At 45.2% G+C, this 19,076-nt stretch overlaps 1 protein-coding gene across 1 annotated transcript in view; it reads left to right on the plus strand.

Moving 5' to 3' along the window:
- The first annotated feature begins 12,564 nt into the window (after positions 1-12,564).
- LOC131572913 (calcium/calmodulin-dependent protein kinase type 1D) overlaps positions 12,565-19,076 on the plus strand; it is a 210,314-nt gene continuing 203,802 nt past the window's right edge. The window contains exon 1 of the mRNA XM_058826346.1: positions 12,565-12,892. Within this exon, the coding sequence (XP_058682329.1) occupies positions 12,801-12,892 (92 nt within the window). The 5' untranslated portion in view covers positions 12,565-12,800. The remainder of the gene's footprint in view (positions 12,893-19,076) is intronic.

Genomic DNA, 19,076 nt, shown 5'->3' on the forward strand with positions numbered 1-19,076 from the left:
CCCTGCTTCTGACACCCACAAGATCTACCCCTGCACCATCAGTTTATGCACCCATTGCCTCCAAACTACAGCCATCCCTTGGGTTTTTTTTAATAAAAATTGCTCCCTAACAGGAAATATTCCCACTGTTCAGACACATGCATGCCCACATGGCTATCAGCTTGTTTTTTCCAAATTAATCCTGACTTCTGTTAAGGGAGAAAGCACGGAGAATTTGTTTTTCTTATGACAGCATAGAGGAATATAAGGGAGGAATATTAAGAAGAGTAAGGAAAAGATAGGAAAGAAATAAAAGCACCCCTTTTTTCCCTCACATAGTATATACTCTGAAGGAAACCGTTCTCTGGCAAGAAGAAACCTTTTTTTTCTGTCTGGGAGGTAATTTTTAGGGAGAGCAAGGTGCTGTGTGTGTTAGTGCAGAGAGTCCTCCTGGAAGAAGAAATGGCACAGAGCTGGGAGATGGGAAGCAATGGCAGGGCAGATGGGGCTGTTGTCCTGGGAGGTAACAGGAAAAATAAAAGAGCCTGTGTTGGTTCAAAAACATCACAGTTGTGGCTATTCCAGGCTTGCTGGTGCAGCGGGTTCCTGGAACTGTTTGTCTGAACAGCCACCCTGTGTGCTCAGCCCCTGACAAACACAGAGTAACCCAGGGTACAAGAAGACCCATGTCGCAGTGCTATAATAATACATGGCATCGTCAAGCTGCATCCCTCTCCAGGAAAATGGAAGGCATTTCTGGAACAGGCCTTTTCACTAACTAAAGGAGATTTTGTTGAAAAATTACCCCACCTGCTCTAAATGTCATTTTTCCATACGGTGCATAAATTAAGAGTCAAATAAGCTGGGTCAAGCAGACTCTAATATTCAAGGTTTTTAAGGAAGAGACAGCAGCAGGTATTAGCACAGGGTCTGTCTTAGATGCATATTTTTTTTTCCAGGCCTTCATCCATAGCATGAATTCCCAGTTCCACTCTGACAGGGAACAATGGTTTTATCTGCAGACCCAAAACTAAGGCTGAACATGAACAGTGCATGCACAATCTCCAAGAAGTCTGAAATCTGAATCTTTCCGGACAGTCCCTGCAATGCTTGGTGATTGTTTTCCCAAATTAGCAGAAGGATGGAAGCAGGTGTACAAGGGTAGGGTGAGCTCACCTTAATTTCAAGGCTTTTCTCCCACTGGTGAAATCATCTGCCCATAGATCTGTGATTATCTGTGTTCAGGTATCTCTCTCAGATACAGACCCTCCTGCCAGCTCCTTATCATTTGACCCTGGACCAGCATTCTTAGTTAAGGCTGATTAAACTGAAAAACAGATGTATGACATTCCTGTGGTGCCCACAATCCAGCTGGATGAGGCAGGATAACAGTTTTAGGGCTCTGCAGTCTGAGCCATCATGAGTCTTGAAGCAAACAGGTTTTAAGCATGACAGCTTACACGGGAGATAAACTGGTGGACACTATCTCTTTTCTCTAGGATTTCTTAAAACACAGAAGAAGCTGACAACAGTAGCTGAAAACTGGATTGTTGACATCCAAAACTCAACCTGCTCATTGACTTCTGAGGATGGAAATGATTCAAGTCAAACCATGTCTGCAAATTACACCGAAGCCAAGGGGCCCCAATACTTTAGGAGGTTGGACAGGTGAGGCTCATGCTTCAGTTCTCTTACAGAATGTCTACCAAGGTCCACCTTGTAAGGGAAACATTTTCTCAAGTATTTGAAGTTTTACCATGAAGAGGGAACCAGGACAAAACTTTCTCTCCAACAGGCTAGCTCGAAAGTGTGGTTAAACAGGGACAAAACAAAAGCCACATAGGACAGAAAGCTTTTAGTTAAGGGGAGTGAATGTACATGGAAAAGCTCAGTGAGGAAAATATTGGTGCACAAGGTAAAACCTCACACTAGCTGGTGTTCTGCTGCCTGCAGAGCCCAGATTAGATCTTATCTGACTACACAGGCACTGGAAACACACGGACATGGTAAAACACAGCTCAGTCTCACTCAAAACATGACCCATAGGAGCAAAGAGTGGCCAGATTCTTGTCTGGTGGTATGGTTATCAGCTGGGAGATGCAGTGTGCGGAGAAAAGACAAAAACCAGGACTCCATTTAGAATCTGGGAGAGGAAGAAAGACAAGGGGAGAGGAAGGTGTGAGGTTGCAGTCAGTTGGTGTCCTCATGAGCACAGTGAGGAGGTGGGAATAGATAGAATGCTGTGTCTGGGAGCTCTTGTTTTTGGAGCAATGACAGCCTGGGGGTTGTAGGGATCTGGCAGGAGTTTGCTCCTACCTGGTGATTCCTGGCTCTTTTCACACTTGCTTTGGTGCTCTCTTTCCATGAGATTTGGCTTGCCTCTCCTGCACAGAGGCAGGCCCCAGCCCAACTATGGAGCCTCACAGGCACATCACAGAACCATGGGCACCACTGTTTAATTAATCTCAAATAGAGTGAGATGAAGAACAGCTGCTGAAGAGATGCAACATTCACTCCAGGCTATTGGTTTAGTTGGAGACACGGACAAATGACACAGGGACTGAAGTTCAGGTGTCCATGAAGGGTTGTGTTAAGGCCCATGAGCCTCAGTGAGACAAAACCAGATTAAAACATGCCAGTGACTGGGATGATGAGGCCACCAGTTTCTCTGCACCTCAGTTTCCCCCTCAGTAATGAGGATGATGACGATGCTTATCAAAGAGCATGCAGTGAGGATAAATCAAGACAAGAGCCTTGATGGCAAATAGATCAGAGACCATTGTATTCCAGCAGAAATTACCACAAAATTGAGGTGAGTAGCCTCCTTCTGACAGCTGCTGGGGTTTGATGTGCCCGTAGACCAGAGTGTTCACAGCAGCCACTGCTCATAGCCACATGCACGTGTGGGAGACAAGGGAAGGAAAGGCATTGCTCAGCCCATGGTTAACTTGAGTGACAGTTTGCAGCTTAATGATGGGGGGAGAAGTGGATATTGCTAAATGAAAGGAGGAAAGTTGGACAAAGAATTCTGTCTTTCCTTACTTTTTATGCCCATGCAAATTTAATTAAGGGAGAGTGCCTAAAACATGCCATTCAATTAAATGAGTTTTCAAAGAGCACAAAGTGAGCCCCAGTTCCATCAGAGAAAGTCATCTGCATTATGGCACAAGGCTTGGAGACACAGGTTTGATTAAACCTTGTAACAACCTTTGTGGGGGTGTAGCTTTCACAATTAGGTGAAAGCACATTTTTCCAGCTGAATTATAGAGCTCTGAATATGAGGTTCACCTTTCTACTAAAAACCTTTCCCTAACCATCAAACTCTGCATAAGTCACTCTGGAGATCCTTTCACAGTCTGCTCACATCCCAGCAGGCATGAATTTGCACAGTTGGAAGGATCTCACCAGCTGACACTGGCCATGGCATCCTGAAAGTCAGGAATTCCAGTAAATCTTTCCAAAAAATGTTTGATTTTGCTAAACACAGGCAACTTCTCTTTTCAGATCTGGCAGTGAATTGAGGCTTTTGGCTACAATTGCAAAACTGGATCTCTTCTTTGCTTGGCAGCTCATCTGGTAATTATGTTGTGTAAATGGAGTGTGGCTTGCAAAAAGTGGAGGGCACAGATTTAGCCCTTGAGCAGCTTCGGCTAAGCTCCATCACTCGTCTGCTGATGGGGATGTTTGCTCTGTGCAGAGCAAGACAGTGATTAAGCCTAGATCCAAAAGTTCATCCCAGGTTTACAGCTACTCCCTGAGTAATGCCTGGTCCTGTGAATAGAATTACCCCCTGTGTTAGTTGTCCTCTGTCAAAGCAGCTGTTGGGTTTGAGCTCAGATATTTTCCCTCCGTGGAGGAAGAGCTGAGCTCCAGGCACAGCCCAGGGCAATCCTGATGTTCCTGCTCTGGAGGAAAGATGCTCCCATGTTTTTTCTGAAGCACCCACTGAATTTGGGGTCTGTCTCCCAGAGAGCACTATGACATGACCTAAACTCATTGCAAAATCATGTTTTATGTAAAAAAACAGAAATTCAGATTTGAATAAGCTCATGCTTACGTGAAACTCTACTTTTGCCTTCCAAGCTAGTGGGTCCCCTTTCTCACATAGGTCCTCTATAATAATCAGCTCTTTTTTCCCCCCAACCTCTTCATGAGCTTTTACTTGGTCCCACCCTGGATTTGAGGATCTTCAGCTTCCTTTGGCCTGCTAAGGTCCACCCAGCTACTTCAGGGCTGGAAGAGAACAGGATACATCAAGGAACATTTCTGTCACATTTTCATTGTTGTCCCTGCAACGTAACCCTGTTGCAGCCCTAAATAACATTGGGATGGGAAAGGAATCTACCCATTAATAAAAACTAAAACACCTCTTTTGAGTTGATTTGGGCAACAGGACTCTGTCCTGTCTCTTGTCCCACATCCCCATCACTGGCTGTTGGCACTGTGCTGCTCCTTGCATGTGAGTGTCAGCCTGGATTTAATGTGGTGACTGAAGTTAATTAGCAAAGCTCCTTCTCCTGTCATTATTCAGCAATGTTAATGTCTGTGGAAGGAAAGAACAAAATGAGCCAAGTTCATTTCAGTCCTGTGAAAAATCCGGAAAAATAGCCATGTTCACCAAATGGGAGAAAGAGAAAATGAGGAGATAAAAAAAAATTAATTTCCAGCTTCTAGGAGTACCTTACCAATAACAATATAAAAGATAGCTGAGTGTTCTGCTTAAATGAGAAAAGTGATTACTTCGCAGGCAAGTGAATGGTTTTCCATATCTTCTTCCCCTGCCTCTGTCATTTAATTTTTTCCCTCCACTTTCATCATTTGACTCCATTGGTGTGGTGAGATGGTGCTGGAGGCTATTGACATTTCTCCTTGGTGCAAGTGGAGGTGACATCCAGAATAAGCCACCACCTTTGGAGGGGGTGAGTCTGGCCTGTGACCCCTGGAAGTGAGTTCTGTTGATTCACATGGCTCAGATAAACACATCAAGCTCAGGAAAACGAGAGATCATAGTGAATTTACATCCTTAACACTGAAATATCATAAAGCTAAGGAGATGTGGTGTATCCTCAGGGTGGATGTGGACCCAGTGCAAGCATGGGACAGGCTGGAGAGAGAAGAGAGGCTCTTCCATGGTTCTAATCAGCAAAACTGTGACTACTGAGTGCTTCACAGGCAGTAGTTTCTGGCCTCTAAGTACTATTTTGAGGTTCACAAGCCAAGTTCCCTGATGGATAATCCATTGGACAGAAGAACAGTGCAGTGGGCAGCTAAAGCAGCTGAGTCCCACATCCTACACACTTGAGTCCTCTTCTGCACTTGCAGCCTCTCCAGGCTCACTGGTGTCCAAACAAGGCAACATGTCTTTCCGGGAAGGAATGACTGGATCTCTTCTCTCTGCTCTGACTTCTAATTTTCAGTTGACTCCTCTTTTTGGGTTGGTCTGTGATGGAAATGGATATGAGAGTCAAAATGTGTTGGGGGTGAAGACCAACAGGCACATGCATAGAGATGGTGCAGAGAGAGGTGTGATCAGATAATCCTCCCTTCCTGAGGGCATGGGATAATAACCCCACTTGCAGAAGACAGTCAGGTTGTAAAGTCAAACTCTCGGGAGCCAGGAAACACCAGAATTAGCAGCCTGCACAGCCACAATGTGGGCCTTTCTGCACATCAAATGTGAGGCATCCTTTAATTATCTGATCACCTAGCATTCAGGGTTATTTTAATCTGCCGAATTGCTCCAGGCCACATTAACACACGCTGCTCAAACCGCACGCTGCATTCAACATTAATTTCCTCGCGAGCGCCTGTGTGAAGCCTCGGCGTCTGATCAATATTAATGCGTTTATCTGCACAGCGCTCCTGCGATATCACCAGCTGGGGAACCGAGCCACAGAGAGATTAAGGCCAAAATGATCAAAAGCGCTTGCTAATTTTGGGTGCTCGATTTGCAGCACCGGGGATCTGATCTTCCCGAGCACTCAGCGTTTCACTGCACTTGGTTTGCCTGAAGCACAGCTCCTGCTGGCTTGTTCCTGTCTCCCAGGGCAGATCCATCCTGAGTGCCCTGTCTGGGGCAGCAGGAATAGGAAGGAGAACTTTTTGGGCAGCTCCTTTGCTGTGCAGATGAATTTCCTGTGCTGAACTGTTCAGAGCAAGGGAGAAATCCTGGGGAAAAAAACAAACAAAAACCAAGCAGACCTGTATTGGTTATCAGTGCAGACCCAGGTGGCCAAGAAGGCCAAAGACATCTTGGCCTCTATCAGCAACAGTGTGGCCAGCAGGACCGAGGCAGTGATTGTCCCCCTGTACTCAGCACTGGTGAGGCCACACCTCAAATCCTGGGGTCAGTTTTGGGCTCCCCACGACAAGAAAGACATTGAGGGGCTGGAGAGTGTCCAGAGAAGGGAACAGAGCTGGGGAAGAGTATGGAGCACACATCTGAGGGGGTGTTCATCCTGGAGAAAAGGAGGCTCAGGGAAGACCTTATTGCCCTCTACAACTCCCTGAAAGGAGGTTGTAGCCAAGTGGGGGTTTGTCTCTTTCCCCAAGTAACATGGGACAGGACAAGAGGAAATGGCCTCAACTTGTGCCAGGGGAGGTTTAGATTGGATTTTAGAAAAAAAAAATTCTTTACTAGTAGGGTTGTCAAGCACTGGAACAGGCTGCTCAGGGAAGTGGCTGAGTCACCAGCCCCAGGGGTATTTGAAAGACATATAGATGTGGCATCTAGGGACATTAGTGGTGGCCTTGAGAATGCTGGGACTTGATGATCTTAAAGATATTTTCCAATTTAAATTATTTTAGTGTCAAATTTGAAGTCTTTGGAAACATTAGGTTTGTTTTTTTTTTTATATATTTTTGCAGCTTTTCAGTCCTTATTTCATCACCCAATATTCTTTCAAGAAAAAATTTGGAGATGTAAAGTCCCAAAGTATTCCCCTCAAAACCCAAGCACGCAAAGCCACTTTGGCAATTTTCCCAAATTAGCTAGTGAAAGATCCAGTTCTCATTTTTACCAGTACCTAGCTCATTGGTGGGGTGGAGTCCCCTGGATCCCGAGCCAAACCTCCAACTTCACAGCCCAGGGACTGAGAGAGGAGATGTGTGAGGAGGGTTTATGTTGGCCATGCAGCTCTCTAAGGTTATGAAATATCTGGTGATTTTACACTGGGTGCTTGGCACCACAGAAACAGCAAAATTTGGGACCCCAGAGCTCAGCATCAGGAATTGAGTGGGGTGTGTGGTTTTGCCCTAACTTTTGTCCCTGGGAACATCTCCTGTCCCTCTTCCCTCTGTCCTGCCCTTCTCTCATCTATTCCCTGCTCCCTGTCCTGCCAGCTCTCCCATTGTCCACATCCATCTACACCCCCTTGTTACTCCTCTTTCTTCTGCTTCGGCAGTGATAGGGTTTTTTTTCCTCCCACTATACTTTTATGTGACTGTGATTTATTACCCTGGGTTTAAAGATTTATTGCAATGCACACATGGCACAGCAGCCTCTAAGTGATGTATTTAGCCTGGTTATTATTTTCTTATATAGCAATTTTCCAAAGGGAAACAAGCAGCCTCATGTTGTCAAAACTATTGTCCTCTAACTTCTGGGAAGTTATTCTGATGAAAATGAAGCCAGGGCAGAAAAGCAACTTAAAGAGGTTGGCTGGATCTGTAAACCTCATGAGTAATATAAGCACATGGGAGCTTAACCAAGCACCAGATGGTCTTCAGGCAATTAGTTTCAGGTTGAGGATTCACATCTACATCAGTTCTTGTTCATTCTTCTTTACAGAAATGGTTAAAAACATGACAGAAATTTAAACTTCCTCCTCCCTCTGAGAAAAGCAGCAGTGGCAGCAACCACCTATCACCTCCTCTCCCTTGCTTTTGCATGTTTTAGGACAGTGTTTCACCTATCTAAGAGGGGCAAGGGCCTTAGATCATCTTAGAGAGCTTAAACTGATCTAAGGATTTAATGTGCTTAAAGGTGGTGGAAGGACATTATATTTAACCCTAAAACCCCACAAACAACCATGTACCTAAGGCAGGCAGAAGTCTCTTGTTTGGCATGGGTTTGTGTTCCTTTCTTCACATGCATGCTCTTGATGTACAGACCAAGTCAAAGTCTCCTAAAATCACTGAGAAGTCTTAAATTAGCTCAAAGGAGCACTGCTGTTGGCATCAGCAGCAGCAGGTTCAGCCTTCTGTTGTGGACATTCTTGGAGCCAAGTCTATCATTTCCTGTACTGAATTTGTGGTGTCAAAACTGATCTGGAAATCATTAAAACGCAACCATAAACACTAGTTTCATCTGTGGTTTCCCCATCAAAGTGCACCTTTCCAACTGCAGTTTTTAAAATTACTATCCAATTAAAGAAATAGTAAGATTTTTTTTTAATAATCAGTTTTCTCATTTAAATAAATATTTGAAATTTTCTTTTAAGAGAAGCAATTTTGTCTCTTTCTTTTATGCAAGTGAATCTTGTCATAATTTTATTTTCTCATGACTAAGCATTAATACCCAAGAGGATTTCCTCCAAACTTCCAAATGGGGCACAGGCTGGACCTGCAGCATTCTCACCATTGGAAATGCCAAGAAATGCTGTGAGTTTGGATGGAATTATTACCCTGCTCGTCAGACCTGGCATCTCAAAAAATTAAGACCTGTGCTGCCAAATTTGAAGATGCCTTGCCCCATGATTTTACTTCAACCCAGGCTTGTCTCAGAGGCTATGAAGCATCCAAGATGTCATTTTGCTTTGAGTTTCTCACCAAGATATACACTCTTGTACAACAGTGTTGCTATCACTGCCTGTGGGAGCAGACCAGCACTAAAAAATCTGGTTCCTCTTACATGTGTGTGTGACACCAAAAATCCACCTTCTCACTGGGATTGGCCCACATTTTTTCTGTCATAAGCTGGAAACCCACTGTCTGAGGTTGCTACGTAGTAGGGAAGGCAGCAGAGAACAGCGGTGGACTTGAGTGCTGTTTGCTTTACACTGATGCTGCTCTGGAGCTTAAACATGAGGTTTTAACCCTAAACATGGCCAGGAACTTGTGGGTGCTCATCTCCTGGCCTTGGACCTCAGCAATCGAGCCACAGCCACATTTCTGATGTTCTTGCAGAAAAGCATCAATAGTGCTGATTTGTAATAGGAAAGGAAGATTCTGTATGACTCAGAAACAACGCTGGGAAAGATGTCTGAGATTATGGTATTTAAGCACAGGAAATCCAGGTTGCCAGTGGAAAGGAATGAAAAAAAGACATGGCTCCTTTATTTATGCTCATGATAAACTGATTTGCACAGTGCCCATATTAAGGGTCAACAGTGAACATGGCCAAGTGCAGCTATACCCTACATGACTGGCCCCAACATCAGCTGGAAGTACTAAGCAGTAAAAACATGGTTTCAAATAGTACTCCAAAAATCCTATCACTTAATCCTGAAATAAAATATCTCATATAGAAGTAGATTTTGAATTTCTCCCCTAAATATATAGTATTTCCAGAGAAGGCCTTAAAAACCAGCTGGAACTTGTCCATCTGCAGTGTAAGGGTTTGGTGTTTTGCTGCATGGAGAGGTTGGGTGCATGTGCAGTTTGTGTAGCTGTTTCAAACACATGTCAGCCACGCCTGCTCATTAGCCATTTTCTGTTACAGCCCTTGGCAGAGCTGCAGAGCATGCCCAGGTAATGAGAGATGGCCTCTGTGCAGCCACTAAAAGGGCTTGAGTTGATGTTTTATTGTCAGTCTTAACGTTGGCATTTCTGTGCATTTCATTTTACCGCTCTATGACTGTTCTTGTGATCGGGTTGTGTGTAATTAAACATTGAATGCAGCCGTGCAGATCCCCGCAGCTGCAGCACGCCCTGCTACTCCCAGCCACTCCAGAGAGAACTTCCCACTTAAGATTTTAATTTTTTAGAAATACCTGTTCTTCAAATAGCTACAATAGCTCTGCAGGAGCCTGTCAGTCAAGGAAGATTACAGACTCCCTAAATTCAGGCTAACATGACGGACTGTAATGACTTTGAAGGGTCTTTTATGGTCTATTGTGCCCATGGTTCCTGCCTAACAGAAGCATCTCCTACATGTCTCATTAAAACAGTAATGGCTCCAGAGACTTCTATATTATCAGTTCCTTCAAATGTGAGTTTTTTCATCACAAAAAAAGAGCACATTAATGTTATACTAAAGGTGCAGGATAAATAAGGAAAATAGAATTCAGATTTTATGCAATTTTGATGCTGAGAAATTGCAGTATTGGCAAGGATTTGAACCATTTTAAGTAAAATTTTTGCTTGCTGAAAGCCAAAATGAAGTGAATGGCACTGTCTGTGCAGTGAGATTTTAATGTGATGCCATAGGGACCAGTGTGGTGTCATAAATAAAAGTGGTGGATGATTTTGGGACGCCATAGCCCCAGGGTAAGTTACGATGCTCATCTTCGGGATCGATGAAGGTCTTTGGCCTCCACCATGCTGGAGGTCTGGGCAGACCATCACACTCGCCCTTCCTGGCTTCACACTCTCAATCTTCTCCTGAAGGCGGGAGCATGGCATTTCTAATACCATATGATTTACATGTGAAAGAGAGAGAGACAATGCCACAGTGTTGCTGTTTGAAGGGAAGCTTTCATTTGGTAGTCAGCTGCATGTTTTTAGATCAGTCACATCTTTCATTTCCTAGGTATGCAGTGAGGTTGTGAGGCTGCCTGGGGATTCCTGGTGACACTCCCACGGAGTCTGTAAATCCTGAGGGTAGTGAGAAGATGGAAGTAAGTCAGGAGCAGAAGGAAACCTGTTCCAGAGTTCATGCTGTGACAGCCCACAAACATCCATTGTAGGAAATCCCAAGATGTTTGGGCTGTCCATGAGGCTGGACAGCCACCAAAGCATCAGAGGGGCGCAGTAATAAACCACAGGAGCTGGCACACACAGAGCAGAGTGGCTCTGCCCAGCAGAGGGTAGCATTGACCCAACACCCCAACCTGTGCTCCAGGTTTACACTTTCACCCACCTAGGGATGCCCACCTCTGCCACAGCCCCTCTGAGATGAGAGGCACAGCTTAGCCCAGACCCAGGGAAAGCCTCATAGGCTGACATTGTGCAAATTCTGCTCATAAATGATAAGAAATCTGGAAAATCAGCTTCCAAAACAGAATTTTAAGGAATCTGCTAAAAGACACAGTACATATTAAATAGTAAAGTGCATACAGTCACATTTGTTTAAAAGTAAATGTTATTTAGCTGCTTGTATTTGGATTTGTTTTCAGGTCCTGATTTGATGATCAGGTTTGCAGTTGGTCAGGTTTGGGGCTGCTCCTGAGGCACCAGAGTGCCTGTACTGCCAACAGCAAAGCCTCTGATTTGGTCACCTAACTTGGGTGTCCCAAAAGAATTGCACTTTTTTTAGTGCAATTTAGTTTACATATTCTAAAACTGAATCCCAAAGATCTTAAATATAAGCATGTCTCCGTCAGTGTAGACTATCATTTTCTCTGATGTCTGACGAATCCTGCCTGTCGCCCCGCATCAGAGCTCAGCCCATGCCCGATGTGACGACGCTAGAGGTCTCAGTGTCGCTGAGAAAAAGCTGCTTTTAGCAATAATAATCCCAGCCAGGCGTGTGCGACAGTGTGAGAGGCCGATGCCGTGCCGGGCTCGGACGGCGGTGCCGGCGGGGTGGGCGCGGTGCCAGGGCCGGACCCCGGGCCGGGGCTGTGCGGTGCCCATCACCGGCCCCGGGCTGCCTGTCCCCTCTCAGCCTGGCCCTTGCTCCGCGGGCTGTGCTGGGTGAGGGTGGTCCACGCTGAGGGATGAGTTTTTAGATCCCAGGGCTGTGTGTGCGTGTGCGAGGCAGGTGGGCACCGCCGCCTCCGCGCATCCCGGCGCATCCTGGCGCAGAGCTCGTCCAGGCAGCACGGCCGCTCCTGGTGTGCCTTTTTAATTTTCCCTTTTTAAATTTTTTTTTTTTCTTCCTGGCTTTTCTTTTTTATTTTTTTTTTCCCCTCGCCGCTTTCCCTCCCCTCCCGTTTGACGTGCGTGGTTTTGGTGCAATGCGAATTATCTTCATTCAGTCAGGAGGGGCAGCGCCAGGCAGCAGAGCAGCGGCGGGGCTGCCTCCTCCTTCTTCCTCCTCCTCCTCCGCTTTCTCATCTTCCTCCTCCTCCTCCCATTGCCATAACAACCACGCACAGCCGCTGCGCCCGCGGGGCCGCTCCGCACCGCACCGCGCCCGGCAGGCTGAGCATCCCATGGGGCCCCGCACGGGGGTGGGGGAAGACAAACAGTGACCTCCCTCCAAAAAAAAAAAAAAAAAAGAAAGAAAAAAAAAAAGAAAGAAAGAAAGAAAAAAAAGAAAAGAAAAGAAAAACAAACAAACAAAAAAAGAAAAAAAGAGGGACTTTTCGGCGGGGTGGGTCAGTCAGGGAGCAAAGTGACCCCAGGACGCGGGTGCGCGCAGCTGCTGCGCGGGGCGCAGGAGGACGGAGAGACGGGGCAGCCCCGCCAGCGGCTCCGCGGGGGGGGCGCAGAGGAGGGGAGAGGAGGGGAGGGAAGGGGGGAAGAGAAAGTTGGGAGGAAATAGCCCAGGAAAAGTGACACTCGCGGAGCCCGCCGGAGCGCGGAGGAAATAAAAGCGGCGGCGGGCAGGAAGTGTGAGGAGGAGGAGGAGGAAGGGGAGAAGAAGGAGGCGGAGGAGGAGGAAAAAGAAGAAGAAGAAGAAACAGCAGCAGCTGCTGCCGCCGCGGCAGAAAAGAAAGCAAAAGCCGCCCGAGGGCTCGGAGCCGGCGGCGCGGCATCCGCGGGGCTGCGCGGCCATGGCCCGGGAGAACGGGGACGGCGGCGGCTCCTGGAAGAAGCAGGCGGAGGACATCAAGAAGATCTTCGAGTTCAAGGAGACGCTGGGGACGTAGGTGGCGGGATTTGGCTGCGGGGCCGGGGGCGGGTGCTGTCCCTTCCCCCGGGGATGCGCGGTCTCCCCGCGGGTGGGTGCGGGTCCCTGCGCGGGCATTTGCGCACCCGCGGGTGCTGCTCCGCGCCCCGCGCATCCATCCGAGCAAGAAGTCGGAGTGACCTGGGAACACGGAGAAAAACAGAATTGTGGGGCATCACCCCTTACCCTCCCCCCATACCCCCCCAAGAAACGATAAAAAGGAAAAACCCCAAGTGTTTTAAAATATTCATAGAACGAGGAGACAGGGGAAGGTTTTTTTCTCGATAGTGCAACTGTAAATAAATGCGGTCTGACTTGCACGCTTCCCCTAAAGCCGATGGCTGCAGCTATTCGTGGACAGACGAGCAGAAATAATCGGAGTGGATTGGATGTGTTTTAGCTACGATGCTTAACTGTTGTTGGGCTTTATTTGTTTTATTTATAGTGGCGGGGCATAAAGATTAGTAAAACGTTAGAGTTGTTTTTTTTTTGTTTTTTTTTTTTAAGGCTGAGGAAAAACACGCACAGATGGTGCAAGGGAGCGGGGTACAGGCTGGTGTCTTTTTGGCTGAGTAAAGAGTTTTATTTTTGTTAAAACTAATTTTCGCACTCAGGATATTATAAAGGTAGGGAGCCGGGAGTGCTGAAGGAGCCAGCGCACGGGCTGCTGTGTGTACACATTGTAATTAGAGTTGGGTTGTGTTGCGAGTGCTCCTCGTAGCTGTGTCCCCACCGCTTTCATTGAAACTTCAAGCGTGTCTCAAAACGAAGCGTTGTTAATCCCGAGTAGTGCTTTTCCTACGCTCCGTGCCACTTCCAAAACACAGTTGAACAAGTTTTGACTGTAATATTTGAGTTTCTTTCTGCTTCCAAGGGAGGGCTCCCTACAAACAGAGTATTTCTGGTTCGTGGGCTCGCTGGTTTCCTATAAACAGGCTGTGAGTAGGAACCAGGCTGGTGGTTTAACATGGAGGTGGGTCAGCAGCTCCGCCGAGATGGGCTTGATAGCACAGCCCTCAGGAAAGCAGACTTAGTAAATCAAATTAATGTCTGTCCAGGTGTCTGATGAAGCAAAATGCAGCGAAGAGCCAAGTGTTGTGATGTATTCTTGTCACCTTCATTGAGTTTTTGCTGTGGGAATTTCAGGCTGGGAGAGACATGCTCTGCTTTGTCACCGTAGGTGTCCAGCTCCCTTCCTGAGCAAAGGGGTGTTGGGGAGGAAAGTTTCAATGCTCTGAGGTTTGCTGGAGCAGCAGGACAATTCAGTGGGGTTCCCATTGTACAGCTCTCTGTCATCTCTGTGGTTGTGGCGTTGAAGCCACCTGCGAGGGTTAATTTGGGCTGCTGAAGAGGTTCAGGAAGAATTAATGCTGTGGCCTTGATCCGGATCCCACTGTAGTTAGTGGGAGCTGGTGTAGGTCCCAAGGAAGGTAAAGCTGGTCAAAGTTAATAGTTATGCATATTAGCATGGCTGTTGCAAATTAAATTCATTAAATATGGCCAATTAGTGTCTCAAACTGTTAACCATTGTCTGAGCCTCACAGTTTGGTAAGTCCTTTCTAATGGGAGTGGAAGCTGTGAAGTTTTTAAACTTGACTTAACAGTCAATTTAGAAAATATTAGAAAATTAAAATAATTGGATTACAAACCTGGGCCCATAAAAAGAAAATAGAACTATTTTCTTTTTCAGACTTAGCTGCATTTAATTATGAATATATGTGTGTTTAACAGCCTACACGTGGGCTGCCTTCTGGTTGTGCATTCCTTAGCTTCCAAGGGCAGGCTGATAATTAGAAGATTTGAATCTGAGTTTTGGTTCTGTCCTTGGCCACCCACCAGCACAGCACCTGCAGTCCCTACCAGGTCTGGTGTGACTTACCAGGATGTGAAACTTCTAAAGAATTTAGGCCATTGCTGTGCAAATCATTAAAGTGCCTGTGCCATTTCCACTGAAGGCAGGGAAGGGTGGTTCACTGACTTGAGCAGCGGATACACAGGGTCCAGGAGCCTAAATGATGGGAAACTTTCTCAATTATTGATAAAGTATTTAGATAGGAATTAAGCTATATGAGTATAAATAGCTTTAAAGTATTTGTACCAAAATGTTTTCCTCTGGCTTTATTTAGGAACAGGGTTAAAATCTGCTTTGATCCCTCCTGCACTGTAATGCTGAACCATGTTGGACAGCCAGCACTTGATCTCACTGGCTAATAGATTTTTCTCTAGCATGGAGTGAAAAACTTGGCATGTCACATGAAATGTACTGGATTGTAGTAGCTGTATTTTACATTTCTCTGCAATTCCATTTCAGGATGCCAAAGTGCTAAAAGCACTTTTAACAGAAAAACAGCCCTTTTTCATGCAGCTGTCTTAACTGCCTGTGGTAAAATTGGCTAGAGAAAGGAAAACACTAAACCCCCAAATCAGGGAAGAAAGTGAAAAAGAAACTTTAAAAGCATATTTTATTTCAAGTGCATTGATTTGTGAATGTTAAATCTATGTGTACACCTTAGTAATGATTTGTTCTCAGAAAAGAGCCTTTCATCTGAATAAAAGCTCTTCCATGGATCTTTAACATGGGAGAGTTGAAATTTGCTGGAATTATTAAAAAGATCCTAAGTCAGTTAATCATTACATCATTTGGGCTTCAAGGAACCACTAATGAGTACCCAGCTCTCCCTTCCAGAGCTGGAATAAATTATTTACACATCCCTGTAAATCATGTCCAGCCACATTGATGCTGAAATTGAATTGGATGTCATGTCCAGATGTAAGAAAGCAGCCCTTTTCCACCCAAAGAATTGTTTCCTTTGGTGGCTGAGGTCTGTGTTGTTTGCTCTGCTCTGTGCTGTTGGACAATAATGTTTTTCTAAAGAAGTTCCAGCAATGCAGTGATTGGCCCAGATGTACCCAAACCTGTATTTACCCTGTTCTGTGTTTATGCAGATGTTAAAGCATGTGCAATCTTCTTTTGCAACCTCTCTGGTATCAGAATGTCAACAAAAGATTTTGATAATACTAATCAATATTAATATATTTTTAATACATGATTCTTGGTAAGGTTTATATGTTATTATATTACAATAATACAGTGAACCACACTCCATATGCATGGGTTCATTGAGTGCACCTTCTTGGAAAATGGACCTGTTTGCTGCTAAGCCACTGACAGTGAAATTACAGATCCTGAAAAAGTAGCTAGGCAAAAATAAGCAAAATAAATCAAAGATAAAATAAAATCATAGCAATGGGCCAGATCCTCAGCTAATGTAATTTAGAGACCCTTCCAAGTCAGGTGTGCTTGAGGAAGGACGAGGATCTGAGTCTTCTGTCTTTAAATTTCCATAAATTCACCTGTTGTAGCTCCACTCAGTTCCCCCTGGAAGACAAATTGAGAGGGGAACTGAGGGCCTGCCTGGAGAGGGGGATTTCTGTCCCAGCCCTTGAGAGATGGGAAGGTTCACAATAGCAGGAATCTGATGAGTGATCACAGAAATATCACTTTTTCCCTCCACATTTAAAGTATATTATGTCTAAGGCCTTTTAAACCTTAGATTTTGACATCAGAGAAATAATAAGAAACATGTCATCCAGTAGTGAAAGAGGAAGGTTCCATCACTTGATCTGCCTAATTAGATCAACCCAACATTTCTAATATATCTGTAATTAAGCCTAATTGGCATCAGAGTTATGATGAAGTCCTAGTATTCAGAAAGGCTCAAACTTAGTAACTATGAAAATACCCGTGCTGTCCTTAAAAATGATGTGGTAGATTCCTTAAAGCTTAGTAAGGATAACAGAGGGAGTTGCATGGATATAACCATAACATAGTGAGAGCTGGGTGGGAAGACAAATACGCTTCAAGTAAGTTTCCAGTACTTTCCTAAAATACAGTATAGAGAAAACATATGGGCGGTTCTGTTTTTCTCAGGGGCTCTGCGGTAATTTTTGGTTTGTCTGTGTCACTTCCATACTCTTACGCCATTTGATGGGCTCCTGGCACTCTCCATGGCTCTTCCACACAGCAGTACGTGCTCGTTCATGCTGTGAAATGAAGTCACTGCTCGTCCTCCTCTCACATCTCTTTTCTTTCTCACACACCCACGTGCACACAAACACACGCATCGTCACAAACCCTTACGTGCCGTCTGCTGCGTCTCTGTCCTCTCACGTCCTTCACGGTGCCTTTCCCTCCGTGCAGCCTCACGCTGGCTCTCCATGAGCTGATCCACCTCCTGCTCTCTCTCTGTTTGGGTGGTCAGACCCTCGTGGGGGCTGTGCCTTGGGCCAGCCTTGGCTGCCCCCAGTGAGAAGGTTCTGGTGGTCAGGACAGGTCCTGGCAGAGGCCCCTCTCTAGAGGGGAGGTGCTGGGAGGTTCCAGAGGGCTCAAGATCTGGTTGTCTCTGGTCAAAGATCCTGCCTTTTCATCAGCTGGGTGCCAAAAGCACTCGTGTTGGATTCACACAACAGATCTTCCCTGTTTGGCCATTTAACTTGAGGCATCGTGCAAGTTACTTGGTTTTTCCCTTCTGATTTTCAAAGTTCTCGAGACATAAAGAAAGATGTTGATATTTGTGTTTTCCTTGGCTCAGTGCCCCTATGATGATTGAGGGGTTTGTCTGATTTTTGAGTTTCTGCTGACATTACTAGCAATTGCTGCCTGTCTTTGATGACATCTCAGTGAGGCTTGGTCAGATTGTTTCATATTTACTCCAGTTCAGTATTTTCCCTTTTTTTTTTTTTTTTTTTTTTAATTAAAATTAATTAAATTAAAAAGAAAATGTAGTATCCCAAAGGGCTGAAGTTGAGGTGCAGGTTTTCAGGAGCAAGGTTGATGAGCCACTGGAGCAAACCATAAAGGCATAAAGTCTTCTTCTCTGGGATAGTTTTCTGGGAGCTCTGAAAGCTGTCAGGCTTCAAGCAGCAGGAAAGTGCCTCTTGTCCATGTTTACAAAGGAAGATAGTTCATGGTCATTTCTGACCTTAAAATCCATAACTCTGGGAAATCTCACTGTCAAATCCATGTGGAGTCAGGGATAATTTGTGCTAAAAGGTGCTTGTAACACCTCTCTCGCATCTGTGGGAGGAGTGAAAGCTGAGGTCCAAATATTAATGTTTAACTTAGTGGTGTGAAACAACTCAGATGTTTTAGTTTGTGTATTTTATTTAGAAAATTTGTTAGGACTCCCTTTAAGGTGATGTATTTTGTTTTAAACCAAGTAACCCCGTTTGCTATCACCTGGCATAGGTTTCTCTCCAGTTTGTTCTTGAAGGCTTAAAAATAATGAGTTAGTAATTTTGATGTAAATTGTTGTTCTTCCTTGAACAGTTATAGAAAATAACTGGTTTGAGGGTTCAGCTGGGATTGAAGTAGGAAAGAAAGAAAAGTAAGATGGCCAATGGATTTAAAGGCTGATAGTGAGGATTGGGAAAAAAATTGGCAGCCATTGGTGAGAAGGGATTTTTGACAGCTCTGCAGCTGTGGTTCACAGGTGCATTTTGGAAAGTGCTTGTTTGGGGCAACAGTGTAGCCTAAAGGCCAATTTTCTTTCATCATCTGAAATTGAGATTTCAAAATACTCAATAATCAAAAGCTTTCAGGTGAAACCATAATTCTGGAGACACACAGTTGCTGTACTGTCAGCTCACATATGTGCTCATGCTTCCTTTGTTAGCCAGTTTGTCTACTAGTTTTGATGCCTTGCCTCATTTTTTCCCTGCCTTGTCTCTTTTTCTGTGGATATGCTCTTTCAAGTACATCTTGGTCCTGTCTGAGCTCCCTGCTGCCAGAGGATACCTGCTCACCTGTATGCCTGTGCAGCCAAGGAGGGTGCTTGACCAGCAAGGTGACAGTAAGATTTTTGGGTTGGAATTGACAGTTTGCATTTTCTCCCGCTATTTTTTGCTTAGGAAAATGTGATCCTTGCCTCAGCCAACACTTAATCTCAGTCCTCAGGACTTCAACAACATAACAAATATCTATTCTACAAGTTCTCTTTGTGTAGGGCAAAGCATGCATAAAAACGTTGGTGTTTTTTGGCTGCCACGGGGGTAGTTGACACCCCAAAAGCTCCCAACAAGCAAAACCCAGAGGGTGGAGAGGTGGTGGATGGAGCTGAACCCAACTCTTTGGAGCCCTACAGTAATCCTTTAACCAAAA

Source organism: Poecile atricapillus, chromosome Z (genome assembly GCF_030490865.1).
Source record: "Poecile atricapillus isolate bPoeAtr1 chromosome Z, bPoeAtr1.hap1, whole genome shotgun sequence".
NCBI lineage: Eukaryota > Metazoa > Chordata > Aves > Passeriformes > Paridae > Poecile > Poecile atricapillus.